Source organism: Zea mays, chromosome 7 (assembly GCF_902167145.1).
Source record: "Zea mays cultivar B73 chromosome 7, Zm-B73-REFERENCE-NAM-5.0, whole genome shotgun sequence".
Classification (NCBI taxonomy): Eukaryota; Viridiplantae; Streptophyta; class Magnoliopsida; order Poales; family Poaceae; genus Zea; species Zea mays.
Window position 1 is genome coordinate 175,044,757 of NC_050102.1, and position 21,474 is coordinate 175,066,230.

The window sequence follows — 21,474 nt, forward strand, 5'->3', positions numbered from 1 at the left end:
ACGAACGACGAGGCAAGCAAATCCTTGCGCCTCCAAGACGCACTCGGAACCGGAACGACCGGCGCCCCGGACCCACGTGTCGGCGAAGGACAGCGCCTCCGCCCAAACGGCCGAGGAATGTCCGTCCTCTCTCCTCGCTCAGAGAAGTCGATGCAAGCGTTCTGTTATTAATTCCTACAGAAGCTCTAACACGTGCTGTGGCTCTGTACTACGCACAGAAGCATATCAATGGATGACAGGATGAGCGGGTACGAAAGCACCGAAGCAGAGGGCACAGGGCAGAGAGAGAGACGTACGAGTACTCAGGACGGACCACCATCCACATGCTAGCTGTGCATCGCTGCTCTCACAGGCAGAGGCTGGGGTCATGGCGGCGGCGGCACGCAGCATCAATGCCAGCGAGTAGCAGTGGTTCATGGTAGCTTTCATTGCAGCTGCATCGTTTCAGTGATCCGTCCGTCCATCCACCAAAAAAAAAAAGACTTGATTGCCAACCGCTGAGTGCGAGAGCTCCGCCTTCGGCCTTCCGCTCCTGCCTGCCCCCCGAAGCAGACAGAGCCACAGAGGAGACCACTTGTGCCGCTCGATCGTCGCTGTCCTCCGTGCGCCGCCCGGGTACGTGAACTCCCGTACCAACGCTGCGCCTGCGCTGCACAAGTGGTGGTCCAAGACAAGATGAACTGAAACACGGGCGCCGCTACCATGACCTGCCGACTGCCGTCCGGCTACAAGACACGTCTGGTCCGCTCCTTCTCTCGATGCTGGGCCGGACGAATCAACACTGACGGCCCACTATCTCGGTGTCACGGGGGCCTGTTAAAACATCGCCTCGGCCACCCCGGCCGGCCGCGACTCGTCGTCAAAACTTCTGATCGGGGATGCGATGGTGGTGGCTTCATTCGTGGTCTCAAGCTTACCAGAGTGGCCTCTTTTTTTATCAAGAGCGACGCCTGTTCGGAGGCGAACATGCTGCCGTCCTCGACAATAGATTTTGGCCGTCTTTGAAGATCGATTCCGTGATAATGAACTAGTGATATCTACCTCGTTATCATTGTCATGAGCAGAGCAGTAGTGCCGCAACCCAGCAATTCGCCTCAAATTATCAAATCGGTGAGTACAATGTGCTGCCGCGCTTGTTTGAACTCGAAATATGCACATTTACAATTATTATTACAGCCAGCGGGGCAGCGATAGAAACAACAAAACCCATAGGATACACCAAGAAGAAGCATAGAACGTTAGAAGCCCCCGTCACACCTTGGCCCTTGCATATAACAACGGCATATGCACCTGTCCAGCTGAAGCACACGTCGAACTCGTCGTCAGAAAATGGAAGAAGGCAACAACGAATCAGCCGAGCTCCCCCCTGGCACAACCGCCAGTGTCCACAACAAGGCGCTGTCGGGGACCAGGGAGGAGGTGGAGCGCGGCCGCGAGGCGGCGGTGCAGGCGTGGCTGGCGTCCATGCCGCTCGGCGAGGAGCTGGAGCGGCTCCGCACCGAACTAGCCGCGGCCAAGACCCGCCTCGCCGCGACGGCGGCCGAGATACCGCTGCTCAAGTCGCGGATCGAGTCCACGAACGCCGCGGTCGCCACGAGGCAGGAGGCGGCGGCGAGGAAGAAGGCCGCCGCGGAGGACCTCCGCCTGCGCGTCGACGGGGCGCGCGCCGAGCTCCGGCGGCTGCGCGCGGAGGTCGCGGCGTCGAGGGGCGCCAAGGACGCGCTGGAGCGGCGGGTGCTCGTCCGGCGCCAGGCCGCGCGGGCGCTTCAGCTGGCGGAGCGCGCCATCGCGGCGGAGGCCCACGCGCTGGCGTGGTCCGCGGCCGCGGCCGCCGAGCTGGCCGCGCGCGCGCGCGGCGACGGGGAGGAGGACCCCCACCACGACGTCGTGGCGCTGCCGGCGCGGAAGCTCCAGGAGCTGCGCAGGCTCGTGGACGCCGAGGAGCGGAAGGCCGAGGCGCGCGTCGAGGAGGCCGAAGCAGCGCGGCACGCGGCGAAGGCGCGAAGAGCGGCGGCCTTGGCGAGGCTGAACGCAGCGCGCGCCAAGAGGCGAGTGGCTGCTGAAGCTGAAGCTGAGCTTCGTCGCCGCGCGGACGGGGACGACGCCCGCGGCACGCGGGCAAGCGCGCTGGCCCGGAGGAGCCGGAGCCGGAGCGGGAGGTCGTGCTTCGCGGTGAAGAAGCTGCGGAGGTTCCTGGGCAACCTAACCAAGGCTTGAGCGTTGAGGTGGCTGCGGGCGTTCAGAAGAGTTCTTCCTGAGCCGAATTGTGGTTGGAGGTGAGCGTTTCAATGGGCTTTTGACAAATAACTAGTAGCGTCGTGGTTCAAAAAACATTTACAAGAGATCTTTGTGTGCAATTATATTACGCAAGGTTTTTGCATAAAGGGAGGCGATCCATACAGAAAGATGTTCTGGTACAGACTACAGAATGCTTGCTTTGCCTTGGTTGGCCTATTATACAAAAAGCGAGCTAGATCGGCAGTTTGTTTAGTTGACGAAGCAATGCTTGATTTGCCCAGGGTGACATACGATACAGGAGGGCAAATGTTGAATTTGTGATCTAAATTTTAAAAAAGACGGTTAGTTTGATAAACGAAGTGGAGGCACGTCGTCGAAAAACTTGGTGTAGATAAGAAGATAGACATGAGGTGGTTCCTATCTCTTCTCGGTAGACCGAGTATAGTGTCGGTAATGAAAATGGATTTCTATCTTCTTATCTACACCATGAGTTTCTATCTTCTTTCCAAGGATATCCATAAGATAATGGATTCAATTAGAGCTATTTTTTCTATTAAGGTGTGAGAAAAAAGCAATTATCATATGGTTAAATGGGAAGTGATACCTAGACCTAAAGACCAAGGTGGTCTAGGTATTTTAGACACCAATTTCATGAATGAATGTTTATTGGCAAAATGGATCTGGAAAATTGTTCAAGGTTCAGAGCATATGTGGTATAAGCTCGTTAAAGCTGAATACATGCCTAAGGATAATTTTTTTCTATCCAAAATTAGAGGGGTCTCTCAATTTTGACAAGGTTTGCATAAGATTAAACATCTTTTCAAATGGGGAGCGGTGAATATGGTTAAGAGCGAGAAAGGAACTTTATTTTGGAAGGATACTTGGTGCGGAGGGGTTCCACTAGAAGTGAAGTATGCCAGGTTCTTTGACATTTGTAGGGACAAGGATGGTCGGGTGTCGGATTGTCATGTGGATGGAGACTGGTATGTGGAGTTTTGAAGACCTTTTTCGGACACAGAGTTCGTTGAGTGGGAAGAGTTGTATAACGAGCTGAAGGAGCACTCTCTTTCTCGCGAGAGGGATATGATAAATTGGAGTTTAAATAAATCCAATGTTTCTCTTCTAGATCGCTTTACAGTTTTATGAAAGATGGGGGAGTTAAAAATAATGTATATAAAACATTTCGAAGTGTAGGGTGCCTATAAAGATTAAGATCTTATTATGACAATTATACAACAGGAAGCTTCCATCTGCCATGGAGCTTAAAAAAGAGGGTGGAAAGGGAGTACTAAGTGTGTCTTATGTCAGAATCACGAGAATAAAGACCATATTTTCTTTAGTTGCTCTTTGGCAAAGTTTCTTTAAGGCTGTTGGAAGTTGATGTTTGACTGGGAAAAGATTCCTTTAATTGCTGAAGATCTGTTTTATAACCATGGGATAATCAAGGTACCAACATAAAAATGTGTTTATTTATTCTGTGGGACATGTCATGGGGCATTTGGAGAAACAGAAATAAGATAGCAATTGAGAAGGTTTTTCCTAATGGTCTCACAGTTATTATGTTTGATGCTATTGGGTACTTGTAGAAATAGGGAATTGTGTTGAGGTCAAAGGATGCATTTATTTTGGAGGAGATGCTGAAGCACATGAAGGGGTGGCTGCAGAAATATCAACTGAGGCATGAGTCAACATCGGACATTGGCGTCATCTGATTTTCTGGGGTTGTTTTCTGTCAGTCCTGAGCTTGGGTTTTAGCCAGTTTGGAAATATGGGTTATTGTTGCTGTCTGCTGGAGCTGCTTATGTTCATCTTGAAGGAGATGTCCCTGTTTGTAGTCTGGAAGATGGGTGTTAGAGTGGAGTTTGTTTTGTTTTTGTGCCTGTTGTTGGGCCCATGGAGCTGTGTGCAATGTGTGTTGGTTCCTATTCTGTAGTGTTTAGTTCATGTTTGTTTTCTGGTGGTTCTGATTGTAACTCAGGGAATCAACTAATAAAACATTAAAGAGTGATTAATTGCTTAAGATAGGAATGTTACCAATACCAATCACCTCTCCTTTACCACTATCCCCAAACACAATTTCTTGTGACTCTTGGGTTAGATGTAAGGTATGAAACATGTCCTTCTCCCCGGTCATGTGATTTGTACATCCAGTATCAAGCACCCAGCTTGATCGACCGGAGGAGTAGACCTACAATCATAGATTTAGGCTATGCTTTCAGGTATCCAAATTGAATTGGGTCCTTATGTGTTAGTAATAGCCTTTGGTACCCACACATTATTTTTCATTATTTTCCATTTAGTGTAGACATCAACATATTTCACAACTAGCTTGCCTTGATCCTAGGTCAACATATAATCACAAAGATAAGATTGTGAGATAGGAGATTGAAGCCTTGTCTCCATATGTTGTGACAACATTCTTCAACTTATCCTTTGTGGTATTCATGTTTACCTTTCCTTGAGTTGATGCATCCTGAAAGGGAATTAGGCTTACACCTTTTTCCTAATTGATTTTGGTGGTTGAATTGCCCAACACAAATAATTGGACTAACTAGTTTGCTCTAGTCTATAAGTTCTAGAGGTGCCAAAGGTTCACAATAAGCCAATAAAAAGACCAAGAAAGGGGTCAAACAAAGAGAGCAAAAGACAACCCAAAGGCACCCTGGTCTGGCGCACTGGACTGTCCGGTGCACCACCGGACAGTGTCCGGTGCACCAGGGCACTCGAAGCTGAACTCGCTACCTTCGGGAAAATCAGAGGGCACTCCGCTATAATTCACCAGACTGTCCGGTGAAGCACCGGACAGTGTCCAGTGCCACACCGGACTGTCTGGTGTGCTAGCGGAGCAACGACTACTTCACGCGCAACTGTCGACTGCAACCGCATTCAATGCGCTACAGTGCACGCAGAAGTCAGAGCACGCGCGGGTGGCTCACCAGACAGTCTACAGGACCTGTCCGGTGCACCACCAGACAGCCCAGAGGCCCCACAAGTCAGAGCTCCAACGGTCGAACCCCAACGGCTTGCTGACGTGGCTGGCGCACCGGACAGTGTCCGGTGCGCCATGCGACTGCAGCTTTCCAACGACCATTTTTGGTGGTTGGGGCTATAAATACCCCAACCACCCCACATTCAATGGCATCCAAGTTTCTACACTTCTACACCTTACAAGAGCTATAGTATTCAATACAAGACACACCAAAGAGATCAAATCCTCTCCCAACTCCACACAAAGCTTTAGTGATTAGAGAGAGAGAGATTTGTTGTGTTCATTTGAGCGCTTGCGCTTGGAGTGCTTCTTTTCTTTCTCATTCTTCTTGTGATCAACTCAATTGTAACCAAGGCAAGAGACACCAATTGTGTGGTGGTCCTTGCGGGAACTTCGTGTTTCGTTTGATTGAGAAGAGAAGCTCACTCGGTCTAGGTGACCGTTTGAGAGAGGGAAAGGGTTGAAAGAGACCCGGTCTTCATGACCACCTCAACGGGGAGTAGGTTTGCAAGAACCAAACCTCGGTAAAACAAATCATCGTGTCTCGCTCTTTATTTGCTCACGATTTGTTTTGCACCCTCTCTCTCGGACTCATTTCTACTTCTAACGCTAACCCGGCTTGTAGTTGTGCTTAAGTTTATAAATTTCAGATTCGCCCTATTCACCTCCCCTCTAGGCGACTTTCAATTGGTATCAAAGCCCAGTGCTTCATTAGAGCCTAACCGCTCGAAGTGATGTCGGGAGATCACGCCAAGAAGATGGGGATCAGAGGTGAGAAGTCCGCTACAAGCCACGGGAAGGCTCCATCCGGGGAGTCCGCCAACAAGGTGAAGGTATCCCCTTCACACAACAAGTCGCGTCGGAGCGGTGACAAAAAGAAGAAGATGAGAAAGGTGGTCTACTACGAGACCGACTCTTCGTCGCCATCCACCTCCGGCTCCGACACGCCGTCTGTAACTTCTAAGCGCCTTGAGCGCAAGAAGTTTAGTAAGATTCCCCTACGCTACCCTCGCATTTCTAAGCGTACTCCATTACTTTCCGTCCCACTAGGCAAACCACCTATGTTTGATGGTGAAGATTATAATATGTGGAGTGATAAAATGAGGCATCATCTAACCTCACTCCACACTAGCATTTGGGATGTTGTTGAGATTGGAGTACATGTACCATCACCGAGGGATGAAGACTATGATTCGGACGAGGTCACCCAAATCCGGCACTTCAACTCTCAAGCCACCACTATACTCCTTGCCTCTCTAAGTCGAGAGGAGTATAACAAGGTGTAAGGATTGAAAAGTACCAAAGAGATTTGGGACGTACTCAAGACCGCGCACGAAGGAGATGAGGTGACCAAAATCACCAAGCGGGAGACGATCGAGGGGGAGCTCGGTCGCTTCCGGCTTCGCCAAGGGGAGGAGCCACAAGACATGTACAACCGCTTAAAGACCTTGGTGAACCAAGTGCGCAACCTCGGGAGCACAAAATGGGATGACCATGAAATGGTCAAGGTTATTCTTTGATCACTTGTTTTTCTTAACCCTACGCAAGTTCAATTAATTCGTGGTAATCCGAGATACACACTAATGTCTCCCGAGGAAGTGATAGGAAATTTTGTGAGCTTTGAATTGATGATCAAAGGCTCAAAGAAAATTATTGAGCTAGATGGCCCGTCCACGCCCGAAGCACAACCGGTCGCATTCAAGGCGACGGAGGAGAAGAAGGAGGAGTCTACATCAAGTAGACAACCCATCGACGCCTCTAAGCTTGACAATGAGGAGATGACGCTCATCATCAAGAGCTTTTGCCAAATCCTCAAGCAAAGGAGGGGAAAGATTACAAGCCCCGTTCCAAGAAGGTGTGCTACAAATGTGGTAAGCCCGGTCATTTCATTGCTAAATGTCAGTTGTCTAGTGATAGTGACAGGGGCGACGACAAGAAGGGCAAGAGGAGAGAAAAGAAGAGGTACCACAAAAGGAAGGGTGGCGATGCCCATGTGTGCCGCGAGTGGGACTCCGAAGAGAGCTCCTCCGACTCCTCCTCCGACGAGGACGCCGCCAACATCGCTGTCACCAAGGGACTCCTCTTCCCAAACGTCGGCCACAAGTGCCTCATGGCAAAGGACGGCAAAAGGAAGAAGGTAAAATCAAAATCCTCCACTAAATATGAAACCTCTAGTAATGAGGATAATGCTAGTGATGAGGAGGACAATTTGCGCATCCTTTTGCCAACCTAAACATGCAACAAAAGGAAAAGTTAAATGAATTAATTAGTGCTATTCATGAGAAGGATGAACTCTTGGACACTCAAGAGGACTTCCTAATTAAGGAAAATAAGAAGCATGTTAAGGTTAAAAATGCTTACGCTCTAGAAGTGGAAAAATGTGAAAAACTATCTAATGAGCTAAGCACTTGCCATGATACTATTGTCAACCTTAGAAATGAAAATGCTAGTTTAATAGCTAAGGTTGATTCAAATGTATGTGATGATTCAATTTCCATTCTTAGAGATGACAATGTTAATTTGCTTGCTAGAATTGAGAAATTGAATGATTCACTTACTAGCCTTAGGATTGAAAATGAAAAATTGATTGCTAAGGCTAAAGAATTAGATGTTTGCAATGCTTCCATTTCCGATCTTAGAGATAACAATGATATTTTGCATGCTAAGATTGTTGAACTTAACTCTTGCAAACCCTCTACATCTACCATTGAGCATGTTACTATTTGCACTAGATGTAGAGATGTTAACATTGATGCTATTCATGATCACATAGCTTTAATTAAACAACAAAATGATCATATAGCAAAATTAGATGCCAAAATTGCCGAGCATGACTTAGAAAATGAAAAATTTAAATTTGCTAGAAGCATGCTCTATAGTGGGAGACGCCCTGGCATCAAGGATGGCATTGGCTTCCAAAAGGGGGACAATGTCAAACTTAATGCCCCTCCTAAAAGATTGTCAAACTTTGTTAAGGGCAAGGATCCCATGCCTCAGGATAACGAGGGTTACATTTTGTACCCTGCCAGTTACCCCGAGAACAAAATTAGGAGAATTCATTCTAGGAAGTCTCACTCTGGTCCTAATCATGCTTTTATGTATAAGGGTGAGACATCTAGCTCTAGGCAATCAACTCGTGCTAAATTGCCTAAGAAGAAAACTCCTATTGCATCAAATGATTCTAAGATTTCATTTAAAACCTTTGATGCATCTTATGTTTTAACTAACAAATCCGGCAAGGTAGTTGCCAAGTATGTTGGGGGCAAGCACAAGGGGTCAAAAACTTGTGTTTGGGTACCCAAAGTTCTTGTATCTAATGTCAATGGACCCAAAACCATTTGGGTACCTAAAATCAAGAACTAAACTTGTCTTGTAGGTTTATGCATCCGTGGGCTCAAGTTGGATCATCGATAGCGGGTGCACAAACCATATGACAGGGAGAAGAAGATGTTCTCCTCCTACGAGAAAAACCAAGATCCCCAACGAGCTATCACATTCGGGGATGGGATCAAGGTTTGGTCAAAGGATTGGGTAAAATAGCTATATCCCCTGACCATTCCATTTCAAATGTTTTTCTTGTAAATTCCTTAGATTACAACTTGCTTTCAGTTTCGCAATTATGTAAAATGGGTTACAACTGTCTTTTTACGGATACAGGTGTTACTGTCTTTAGAAGAAATGATGATTCAATAGCATTTAAGGGAGTGTTAGAGGGTCAGCTATACTTAGTAGATTTTGATAGAGCTGAACTCGACACTTGCTTAATTGCTAAGACTAACATGGGTTGGCTCTGGCATCGCCAACTAGCACATGTTGGAATGAAGAATCTTCACAAGCTTCTAAAGGGAGAACACATTTTGGGACTAACAGATGTTCATTTTGAGAAAGACAGGGTTTGTAGCGCATGTCAGGCAGGGAAGCAAGTTGGTATTCATCATCCACACAAGAACATCATGACGACTGACAGGCCACTCGAGCTCCTACACTTGGACCTATTCGGCCCGATAGCTTACATAAGCATCGGCGGGAGCAAGTACTGTCTAGTTATTGTGGATGATTATTCTCGCTTCACTTGGGTGTTCTTTTTGCAGGAAAAATCTCATACCCAAGAGACCTTAAAGGGATTCTTGAGACGGGCTCAAAACGAGTGCGGCTTAAGGATCAAGAAAATAAAAAGCGACAACGGGACGGAGTTCAAGAACTCTCAAATTGAAGGCTTCCTTGAGGAGGAGGGCATCAAGCATGAGTTCTCTTCTCCCTACACCCACAACAAAATGGTGTAGTGGAGAGGAAGAATCGAACTCTATTGGACATGGCAAGAACCATGCTTGATGAGTACAAGACTTCGGATCGGTTTTGAGCCGAGGCGGTCAACACCGCCTGCTACGCCATCAACCGGTTATATCTACACCGAATCCTCAAGAAGACATCTTACGAACTCCTCACCGGTAAAAATCCCAATGTTTCATATTTTAGAGTCTTTGGTAGCAAATGTTTTATTCTTGTTAAAAGAGGTAGAAAATCTAAATTTGCTCCTAAGGCAGTAGAAGGCTTTTTACTAGGATATGATTCAAACACAAGGGCATATAGAGTCTTTAACAAATCCTCTGGACTAGTTGAAGTTTCTTGTGACATTGTGTTTGATGAGACTAACGGCTCTCAAGTAGAGCAAGTTGATCTTGATGAGATAGGTGATGAAGAGGCTCCGTGTGTCGCGCTAAGGAACATGTCCATTGGGGATGTGTGTCCTAAGGAATCCGAAAAGCCTCCAAATGCACGAGATCAACCGTCTTCCTCCACATAAGCATCTCCACCAACTCAAGATGAGGATAAGGCTCAAAATGATGAAGGAGAAGATCAAGAAGTTGAGCCACCTCAAGTGGAGAGCAATGATCAAGGGGGAGATGCCCATGATCAAGATAAGGAAGATGAACAAGCTCCAAGACCACCACACCCAAGAGTCCACCAAGAAATTCAACGAGATCACCCCGTGAACACCATCCTCGACGATATTCAAAAGGGGGTAACTACTCGATCTCGTGTTGCTCATTTTTGTGAACATTACTCTTTTGTTTCCTCTATTGAGCCACACAGGGTAGAGGAAGCACTACAAGATTCAGATTGGGTGGTGGCGATGCAAGAGGAGCTGAAAGGGAAATGTGCCCTTGGGCCATTTCTAAGTATTTTGGTGATTTAGTGTCCAACACAAGTGCCTAAGTGTTGATCTATACAAAGTGGTGGACAAAGTGCAAATCAAGTCAAAAGGTATGTTTCTAGACTTAGTACATTGTTCTATGGACTGATGTATTGTGTCTGAGTGCTGGAAACAGGAGAAATCAAATTGGAAGAGAGGTGGCTTTGTTTAGCCAAAGTCTGCTCAGTCTGGGTGCACCGGACTGTCCGGTGGTGCACCGGACAGTGTCCGGTGCGCCAGGCAGACTCAGGCGAACTTGCTGCTCTCGGGAAGTAATTAACGGCGTACGACTAAAATTCACCGGACTGTCCGGTGAGCCAACGGTCGGCCGGGCCAACGGTCGGCCGCGCGATCCGCGCGAGACACGTGGCCGAGCCAACGGTCGGAAGGGGGTACCGGACTGTCCGGTGTGCACCAGACAGTGTCCGATGCGCCAACGGTCGGCTTCGCCAAAGAAGGAAAGAAATCCGCACCGGACAGTGTCCGGTGGTGCACCGGACTGTCCGGTGCGCCAGGCGACAGAAGGCAAGAATTGCCTTCCTGTAATGCTCTCAACGGCTCCTAGCTGCCTTGGGGCTATAAAAGGGACCCCTAGGCGCATGGAGGAGTACACCAAGCATCCTTTGAGCATTGTTGATCACTCACACTCCATTCTTGCGCACTTGTTCGACATTCTTAGTGATTTGAGCTTCGTTCTAGTGTGAAACTTGTGATAGTCTCTTGAGCTCAAGTCTGGGTCTTGTGTGTGCATATTTGCTGTGATCTTTGTGTCTTGTGTGAGTTGCTCATCCCTCCCTTACTCCGTGCTTCTTTGTGAACATCAAAGTGTAAGGGCGAGAGGCTCCAAGTTGTGGAGATTCCTCGCAAACGGGATATAGAAAAGAAAAGCAAAACACCGTGGTATTCAAGTGGGTCTTTGGACTGCTTGAGAGGGGTTGATTGCAACCCTCGTCCGTTGGGACGGCACAACGTGGAAGTAGGCAAGTGTTGTACTTGGCCGAACCACGGGATAAACCACTGTGCCTATCTGTGTTGATTCTGTTGTGGTTATTGTGTTTTGCTAAGACTCTTCTCTAGCCACTTGGCATTACTGTGCTATTGCTTAACCAGGTTTTTGTGGAATTAAGTTTAAGTTTTATAGGATCACCTATTCACCCCCCTCTAGGTGCTCTCAGTTGGTATCAGAGTCGTTCTCTTCAAGAAAGGGACTAATCGCCCGAAGAGATGGATCCTAAGGGCAAGGGGATTGTGATGAATGATAAGGAGAAGGAGTCCTTCGTCAACAAGCCTAAAGATGACAAGCCTACCGACTCGGGCTCGGGCCACAAATGAAGAGATGGGAAGAAGAAGAAGATGAGGCGCATCAAGGAGATCGTCTACTACGACGACAGCGACGAGTCCTCTTCTTCCCAAAAGGATGACGACAACAACTACGAGAAAAAGAAGACGGTTAACTCAAACTTGTCTTTCGATTATTCTCGTATTCCGCATAGCTCGAATGCACATTTGCTTTCCATTCCACTCGGTAAACCTCCTCATTTTGATGGAGAGGACTACGGTTTTTGGAGTCACAAAATGTGTAGTCACTTGTTCTCTCTCCATCCTAGTTAATGGGAGATAGTAGAGAGTGGAATGAAATTTGATAGCTCGAATAGTCCTTTATTTATAAATGAATAGATTCATAAAAATGCACAAGCTACTACTGTGTTGTTAGCCTCATTGTGCAGGGACGAGTACCATAAGGTGAGCGGCTTGGACAATGCCAAGCAGATCTGGGACACCCTCAAGATCTCACATGAGGGGAACGACGTCACCATGCTCACCAAAATGGAGTTGGTGGAAGGCAAACTCGGGAGATTCGCGATGATTAGAGGGGAGGAGCCAACACAGACGTACAACAGGCTCAAGACCCTCGTCAACAAGATAAGGAGCTATGGAAGCACGCGATGGACGAACCACGATGTTGGCCACCTAATGCTAAGGTCCTTTACCGTTCTTGATCCACATCTTGTGAACAATATTCGTGAGAATCCTAGGTACACAAAGATGACGCCCGAGGAGATACTTGGAAAGTTCGTAAGCGGGCGGATGATGATCAAGGAGGCTAGATACGTCGACGATGCATTAAATGGCCCAATCCAAGAGCCTCAAACTATTGCTCTCAAGGCAACAAGGAGCAAGGAGGCGCTACCTAGCAAGGTGGCACAAGTTGAGGCGGCCGGGCTTAATGATGAAGAGATGGCCCTCATCATCAAGCGATTCAAGATGGCGCTAAAGGGTCGCAAGGAGCACCCCAACAAGAACAAGACGAAGGGGAAGCGCTCCTGCTTCAAATGTGGTAAGATTGGTCATTTTTCGCTAATTGTCCTGATAATGATAGTGACCAGGAAAAGAAGAGTGGGAAGTGGGAAAAGAAGAAAAACTACAAAAAGGCGAAGGGTGAGGCACATCTTGGAAAGGAGTGGGATTCGGATTGCTCCTCTTTCGACTCCGACAACGAAGGACTCGCCGCCACCGCCTTCAACAAATCGGCCCTCTTCCCCAACGAGCATCACACTTGCCTCATGGCAAGGGAAAAGAAAGTAAGCGCTCGTAATACTAGTACTTATGCTTCTTCAAATGAGGATGAGTCTAGTGATGATGAAATAGATTATTCATGTTTATTCAAGGGTTTAGATAGAACCAAAATTGATAAAATAAATGAATTGATTGATGCTTTAAATGATAAGAATAGATTATTAGAAAAGCAAGATGACATTTTATATGAAGAGCATGATAAATTTGTTAGTGCGCAAAATTCTCTTGCTCTAGAAATTAAAAGGAATGAAATGCTTTCTTGTGAACTATCTACGTGTCATGAAACCATTTTTACTTTAAGAGGTGTTAATGATGATTTAAATGCTAAACTAGAAATAGCAAATAAATCTAACTCTTGTGTAGAACATGTCATGATTTGCAATAGGTGTAAAGATTTCAATATTGATGCTTGTAGTGAACACATAACTTCTATTGCAAAGTTAAATGATGAAATTGCTAGTCTTAATGCCCAACTTAAGACTATCAAAAGTGAATTTGATAAGCTAAAATTTGCAAGGGATGCCTATATGATTGGTAGACACCCCTCAATTAAGGATGGACTTGGCTTCAAGAAGGAAGCCAAGAACTTAACAAGCCATAAGGTTCCCATCTCAGCCAAAGAGAAAGGGAAGGTCCCTATGGCTAGTAGTGCTCATAAGAACCATGCTTTCATGTATCATGATAGGAGACATTCTAGGAATACTTTTAGAAGTTATGATGCTCATGCCATGGTTGCTTCTAGTTCTTCTATTATGTATGATAGAAATGTTGCTAGGAAAAATGCTATGCCTAGAAGAAATATCGTTCATGCTCCTAGGAAAGAAATGAATGAACCTTCTACAATCTATCATGCCTGCAATGCTTCATTTGCAATTTGTAGAAAGGGTACGAAGATAGTTGCTAGAAAATTAGGGGCAAAATGTAAGGGAGACAAGACTTGCATTTGGGTCCCTAAGACTATTGTGACTAACCTTGTAGGACCCAACATGAGTTGGGTACCTAAGACCCAAGCCTAAATTTGCCTTGCAGGTTTATGCATCCGGGGGCTCAAGCTGGATTATCGACAGCGGATGCACAAACCACATGACGGGGGAGAAGAGGATGTTCTCTTCCTACGTCAAGAACAAGGATCCCCAAGACTCAACTATATTCGGTGATGGGAACCAAGGCAAGGTGAAAGGTTTAGGCAAGATTGCAATCTCAAATGAGCACTCTATTTCCAATGTATTCTTAGTAGAGTCTCTTGGATATAATTTGTTATCCGTAAGTCAATTATGTAATATGGGATATAATTGTCTATTCACAAATATAGATGTGTCTGTCTTTAGAAGAAGTGATGGTTCATTAGCTTTTAAGGGTGTATTAGACGGCAAACTTTATTTAGTTGATTTTGCAAAAGATGAGGCCGGTCTAGATGCATGCTTAATTGCTAAGACTAGCATGGGCTGGCTGTGGCATCGCCGCTTAGCACATGTGGGGATGAAGAACCTTCACAAGCTTCTAAAGGGAGAACACGTGATAGGTCTAACTAATGTTACATTCGAAAAAGATAGACCTTGTGCAGCTTGTCAAGCAGGGAAACAGGTGGGAAGCTCTCATCATGCCAAAAATGTGATGACAACATCAAGACCCCTGGAGTTACTTCATATGGACCTCTTCGGACCCGTCGCCTATCTAAGCATAGGAGGAAGTAAGTATGGTCTTGTTATAGTTGATGATTTTTCTCGCTTCACTTGGGTATTCTTTTTGCAGGATAAATCTGAAACCCAAGGGACCCTCAAGCGCTTCCTAAGGAGAGCTCAAAACGAGTTTGAGCTAAAGGTGAAGAAGATAAGAAGCGACAATGGGTCCGAGTTCAAGAACCTTCAAGTGGAGGAGTATCTTGAGGAGGAAGGAATCAAGCACGAGTTCTCCGCTCCCTACACACCACAGCAAAATGGTGTGGTAGAGAGGAAGAACAGGATGCTTATAGACATGGCGAGGACGATGCTTGGAGAGTTCAAGACCCCCGAGCGCTTTTGGTCGGAAGCCGTGAACACGGCTTGCCACGCCATCAACCGGGTCTACCTTCATCACCTCCTCAAGAAGACTTCATATGAGCTACTAACCGGTAACAAACCCAATGTTTCGTATTTTCGAGTTTTTGGGAGTAAATGCTACATTCTAGTGAAGAAGGGTAGGAATTCCAAATTTGCTCCCAAAGCGGTAGAAGGGTTTTTGTTAGATTATGACTCAAATACAAAGGCGTATAGAGTCTTCAACAAATCATCGGGTTTGGTTGAAGTCTCTAGCGACATTGTATTTGATGAGACTAATGGCTCTCCAAGAGAGCAAGTTGTTGATTTTGATGATGTAGATGAAGAAGACGTTCCAACAGCCGCAATGCGCACCATGGCGATTGGAGATGTGCGGCCACAGGAACAAAATGAGCGAGATCAACCTTCTTCCTCAACAATGGTGCATCCCCCAACTCAAGACGATGAACAGGTTCATCAAAAGGAGGTGTGTGATCAAGGGGGAGCACAAGATGATCATGTAATGGAGGAAGAAGCACAACCGGCACCTCCAACCCAAGTTCGAGCAATGATTCAAAGGGATCATCCCGTCGACCAGATTTTGGGCGATATTAGCAAGGGAGTAACTACTCGGTCTCGATTAGTTAATTTTTGTGAGCATTACTCCTTTGTCTCTTCTATTGAGCCTTTCAGGGTAGAGGAGGCCTTGCTAGATCCGGACTGGCTGTTGGCTATGCAAGAGGAGCTCAATAACTTCAAGAGAAATGAAGTTTGGACACTGGTGTCTCGTCCCAAGCAAAATGTTGTGGGAACAAAGTGGGTGTTCCGCAACAAACAAGACGAGCACGGGGTGGTGACAAGGAACAAGGCTAGACTTGTGGCAAAAGGTTATGCCCAAGTCACAGGTTTGGACTTTGAGGAGACTTTTGCTCCTGTGGCTAGGCTAGAGTCCATTCGTATATTGCTAGGATATGCCGCTCACCATTCTTTTAGGTTGTTCCAAATGGATGTGAAGAGCGCTTTCCTCAACGGGCCAATCAAGGAGGAGGTGTACGTAGAGCAACCCCATGGCTTCGAGGACGAACGGTACCCCGACCACGTGTGTAAGCTCTCTAAGGCGCTCTATGGACTTAAGCAAGCCCCAAGAGCATGGTATGAATGCCTTAGAGACTTTTTAATTGCTAATGCTTTCAAGGTTGGGAAAGCCGATCCAACTCTTTTTACTAAGACTTGTGATGGTGATCTTTTTGTGTACCAAATTTATGTCGATGACATAATATTTGGTTCTACTAACCAAAAGTCTTGTGAAGAGTTTAGCAGGGTGATGACTCAAAAGTTTGAGATGTCGATGATGGGCGAGTTAAGCTACTTCCTTGGGTTCCAAGTGAAGCAACTCAAGGATGGGACCTTCATCTCCCAAACGAAGTACACACAAGACTTGATCAAGAGGTTTGGGATGAAGGACGCCAAGCTCGCAAAGACTCCAATGGGAACCGACGGACACACCGACCTCAACAAAGGAGGTAAGTCCGTTGATCAAAAAGCATACCGGTCAATGATAGGGTCTTTACTTTATTTATGTGCTAGTAGACCGGATATTATGCTTAGCGTATGCATGTGTGCTAGATTTCAATCCGATCCTAAGGAGTGTCACTTAGTGGCAGTGAAGCGAATTCTTAGATATTTAGTCGCTACGCCTTGCTTCGGGATCTGGTATCCAAAGGGGTCTACCTTTGACTTGATTGGATACTCAGACTCCGATTATGTTGGATGTAAGGTCGATAGGAAGAGTACATCGGGGACATGCAAATTCTTAGGAAGGTCCCTGGTGTCATGGAGTTCTAAGAAACAAACTTCCGTTGCCCTATCCACCGCTGAGGCCGAGTACGTTGCCGCAGGACAGTGTTGCGCACAACTACTTTGGATGAGGCAAACCCTCAGGGACTTTGGCTACAATCTGAGCAAAGTCCCACTCCTATGTGATAATGAGAGTGCTATCCGCATGGCGGATAATCCTGTTGAACACAGCCGCACAAAGCACATAGACATCCGACATCACTTTTTGAGAGACCACCAGCAAAAGGGAGATATCGAAGTGTTTCATGTTAGCTCCGAGAACCAGATAGCCGATATCTTTACCAAGCCTTTAGATGAGCAGACCTTTTGCAAGCTGCGTAGTGAGCTAAATGTCTTAGATTCGTGGAACTTGGATTGATTTATAGCATGCATGTGTTTATGCCTTTGATCATGTTCCTTATTGCAGTTTGTTATTTATTTATGGTGCTCAAGTTGTACAAGCACTCCCCGGACCTCACAAGTCCTTGCAAGTGATGCACAAATTTAGGGGGAGATGTGCTACAACTTGACCTTTTGAGACTAACTGTGTGCTTGAGTTTGCTTAATCTAGTCTCAAAGGAGGTTTGAAAGGGAAAAGGTGGACTTGGACCATGCAAGACTTCCACTGCACTCCGATGAAAGAGTAACTTATTCCAAGTTCATCTTTGTACGCTTATTGCCTTTTTACTCTTAGTTGAAGATTTTGGTGAGGCAATGGGGTTAAAGGGCCAAAATTGATCCCGTTTTGGTGTTTGATGCCAAAGGGGGAGAAAATAAGGCCAAAGCAATAAATGGATCAGCTACCACTTGAGAGTTTTTGAAAATAGTAGAATTAGAGTTTTTGTTTATCAAAATACTCGTGTTTGCCTATTATTGTCAAAAGTTGGTCTCTTGTGGGGAGAAGGCTTTATTATGGGATAAAGGGGGAGTTTTTGAATCCTTGATCAATTTCTCGTGAAAAATCTCTCTTTATGTTTCAACATGTGTGTTTGACTTAGAGATAGGAAATTGAGTTTGATTTGCAAAAAACAAACCAAGTGGTGGCAAAGAGTGATCCATATATGTCAAATTTGAATCAAAACAATTTTGAGTTCTTATTTGAAGTGATTTTGCACTTGTTCTACTTGCTTTATGTTGTGTTGGCATAAATCACCAAAAAGGGGGAGATTGAAAGGGAAATGTGCCCTTGGGCCATTTCTAAGTATTTTGGTGATTTAGTGTCCAACACAAGTGCCTAAGTGTTGATCTATACAAAGTGGTGGACAAAGTGCAAATCAAGTCAAAAGGTATGTTTCTAGACTTAGTACATTGTTTTATGGACTAATGTATTGTGTCTGAGTGCTGGAAACAGGAGAAATCAAATTGGAAGAGAGGTGGCTTTGTTCAGCCAAAGTCTGCTCAGTCTGGGTGCACTGGACAGTGTCCGGTGCGCCAGGCAGACTCAGGCGAACTTGCTGTTCTCGGGAAGTAATTAACGGCGTACGGCTAAAATTCACCGGACTGTCCGGTGTGCACCGGACTGTCCGGTGGGCCAACGGTCGGCCGCGCGATCCGCGCGAGACACATGGCCGAGCCAACGGTCAGAAGGGGGCACCGGACTGTCCGGTGTGCACCGGACAGTGTCTGGTGCGCCAACGGCTCCAAAGCGCCAACGGTCGGCTTCGCCAAAGAAGGAAAGAAATCCGCACCGGACAGTGTCCGGTGGTGCACCGGACTGTCCGGTGCGCCAGGCGACAGAAGGCAAGAATTGCCTTCCTGTAATGCTCTCAACGGCTCCTAGCTGCCTTGGGGCTATAAAAGGGACCCCTAGGCGCATGGAGGAGTACACCAAGCATCCTTTGAGCATTGTTGATCACTCACACTCCATTCTTGCGCACTTGTTCGACATTCTTAGTGATTTGAGCTTCGTTCTAGTGTGAAACTTGTGATAGGCTCTTGAGCTCAAGTCTGGGTCTTGTGTGTGCGTATTTGCTGTGATCTTTGTGTCTTGTGTGAGTTGCTCATCCCTCCCTTACTCCGTGCTTCTTTGTGAATATCAAAGTGTAAGGGTGAGAGGCTCCAAGTTGTGGAGATTCCTCGCAAACGAGATATAGAAAAGAAAAGCAAAACACCATGGTATTCAAGTGGGTCTTTGGACCGCTTGAGAGGGGTTGATTGCAACCCTCGTCCGTTGGGACGCCACAACGTGGAAGTAGGCAAGTGTTGTACTTGGCCGAACCACAGGATAAACCACTGTGCCTATCTGTGTTGATTCTGTTGTGGTTATTGTGTTTTGCTAAGACTCTTCTCTAGCCACTTGGCATTACTGTGCTAACGCTTAACCAGGTTTTTGTGGAATTAAGTTTAAGTTTTACAGGATCACCCATTCACCCCCCTCTAGGTGCTCTCAGGAGCTCAACAACTTCACTAGGAACGAGGTATGGCATCTAGTTCCACGTCCTAACCAAAATGTTGTAGGAACCAAGTGGGTCTTCCGCAACAAGCAAGATGAGCATGGTGTGGTGACAAGGAATAAAGCCCGACTTGTGGCCAAGGGATATTCACAAGTCGAAGGTTTGGATTTCGGTGAAACCTATGCACCCATAGCTAGGCTAGAATCAATTCGCATATCACTTGCCTATGCTACTTACCATGGCTTTAAGCTTTATCAAATGGACGTGAAAAGTGCCTTCCTCAACGGACCAATCAAGGAAGAGATCTATGTTGAGCAACCTCCCGGCTTTGAAGACAGTGAGTATCCTAATCACGTATATAAACTCTCTAAGGCGCTTTCTGGGCTCAAGCAAGCCCCAAGAGCATGGTATGAATGCCTAAGAGATTTTCTTATCACTAATGGCTTCAAAGTCGGAAAGACCGATCCTACTCTATTCACTAAAACTCTTGACAATGATTTGTTCGTATGCCAAATTTATGTTGATGATATCATATTTGGGTCTACTAACGAATCTACATGTGAGGAATTTAGTAGGATCATGACACAGAAATTCAAGATGTCGATGATGGGTGAGTTGAAGTACTTCTTAGGATTTCAAGTAAAGCAACTCCAAGAGGGCACCTTCATTAGCCAAACGAAGTATATTCAAGTCATTCTAAACAAGTTTGGGATGAAGGATGCCAAGCCCATCAAGACACCCATGGGAACCAATGGGCATCTCGACCTCGACATGGGAGGTAAATTCGTCGATCAAAAGGTATACCGGTCGATGATAGGTTCTTTACTCTATTTATGTGCATCTTGACCGGACATAATGCTTTCCGTATGCATGTGTGCAAGATTCCAAGCCGACCCTAAGGAAGCTCACCTTACGGCCGTAAAACGAATCTTGAGATATTTGGTTCATACTCCTAAGTTTGGGCTTTGGTACCCTCGGGGATCCACATTTGATTTAATTGGTTATTCGGATGCCGATTGGGCGGGGTCTAAAATTAATAGAAAGAGCACATCGGGGACTTGCCAGTTCTTGGGAAGATCTCTGGTATCTTGGGCTTCAAAGAAGCAAAATTCCGTAGCTCTTTCTACCGCCGAAGCCGAGTATATTGCCGCAGGTTATTGTTGCGCACAATTACTTTGGATGAGGCAAACCCTTAGGGACTATGGTTACAAATTAACCAAAGTTCCTCTTCTATGTGATAATGAGAGTGCAATCCGCATGGCGGATAATCCCGTTGAGCATAGCCGCACTAAGCACATAGCCATTCGGTATCATTTTCTTAGGGATCACCAACAAAAGGGGGATTTCGAGATCGCATATATTAACACCAAGGAACAATTAGCCGATATCTTTACCAAGCCACTTGATGAACAAACTTTTAACAAACTTAGGCATGAGCTAAATATTCTTGATTCTCGGAATTTCTTTTGATGTTTTGCACACATAGCTATTTAATCTACCTTTGATCATGTCTCTTTTATATATGACTAATGTGTTTTCAAGTGTATTTCAAACCAAGTCATAGATTGAAAGGGAATTGGAGTCTTTGGCGAAGACAAAGGCTTCCACTCCACTCCGTCAATTACTCACCCTTCGTCGTCGCTCCGAGCCGCTCTCTGTCTTTGGTATAATCTTCACTCATATGTTATTTATCAAAGGGGGAGAAAGTAGTAATAAGGGCTTATATTTCACTTAAGTATCCGTTTTTGGCGATTCATGCCAAAGGGGGAGAAAGTATTAGCCCAAAGCAAAAGGGACCGCACCACCACCCATTTTCAAAAAGATAAGAAAAGGTTTTAAAATGATGAATTTTTCAATTGATATCTTATTGTATTCAAAAGGGGGAGAAAGTAGTATTTTCAAAATTGATATCTTAAAACTCTCTTGAACACTAAGAGGAGGATTTTATTGAGGGGGAGTTTTGTCTAGTCAAAGGAAAAGCATTTGAAACAGGGGGAGAAAATTTGAAATCTTGAAAATGCTTCTCAAAATCTTATTCATTTACCTTTGACTATTTGCAAAAGAACTTTGAAATGAATTTACAAAAGAATTTGCAAAAACAAAACATATGGTGCAAGCGTGGTCCAAAATGTTAAAGTAAAGAAACAATCCATGCATATCTTATGAGAATTTTTATTGGCTCAATTCTAAGTAACCTTTGCACTTACAATTATGCAAACTAGTTCAATTATG

The 21,474-nt window shown here is 45.8% G+C and overlaps 1 protein-coding gene across 1 annotated transcript; it reads left to right on the forward strand.

Moving 5' to 3' along the window:
- Positions 1-246: 246 nt before the first annotated feature.
- Positions 247-4,211, forward strand: LOC111589795 (translation initiation factor IF-2). Its single transcript, XM_023300715.2, has 2 exons — positions 247-2,276; positions 3,825-4,211. The coding sequence occupies exon 1, from the start codon at positions 1,330-1,332 to the stop codon at positions 2,215-2,217; it is 888 nt and encodes a 295-aa protein (XP_023156483.1). The 5' UTR covers positions 247-1,329; the 3' UTR covers positions 2,218-2,276; positions 3,825-4,211.
- The last annotated feature ends 17,263 nt before the right edge of the window (positions 4,212-21,474 follow it).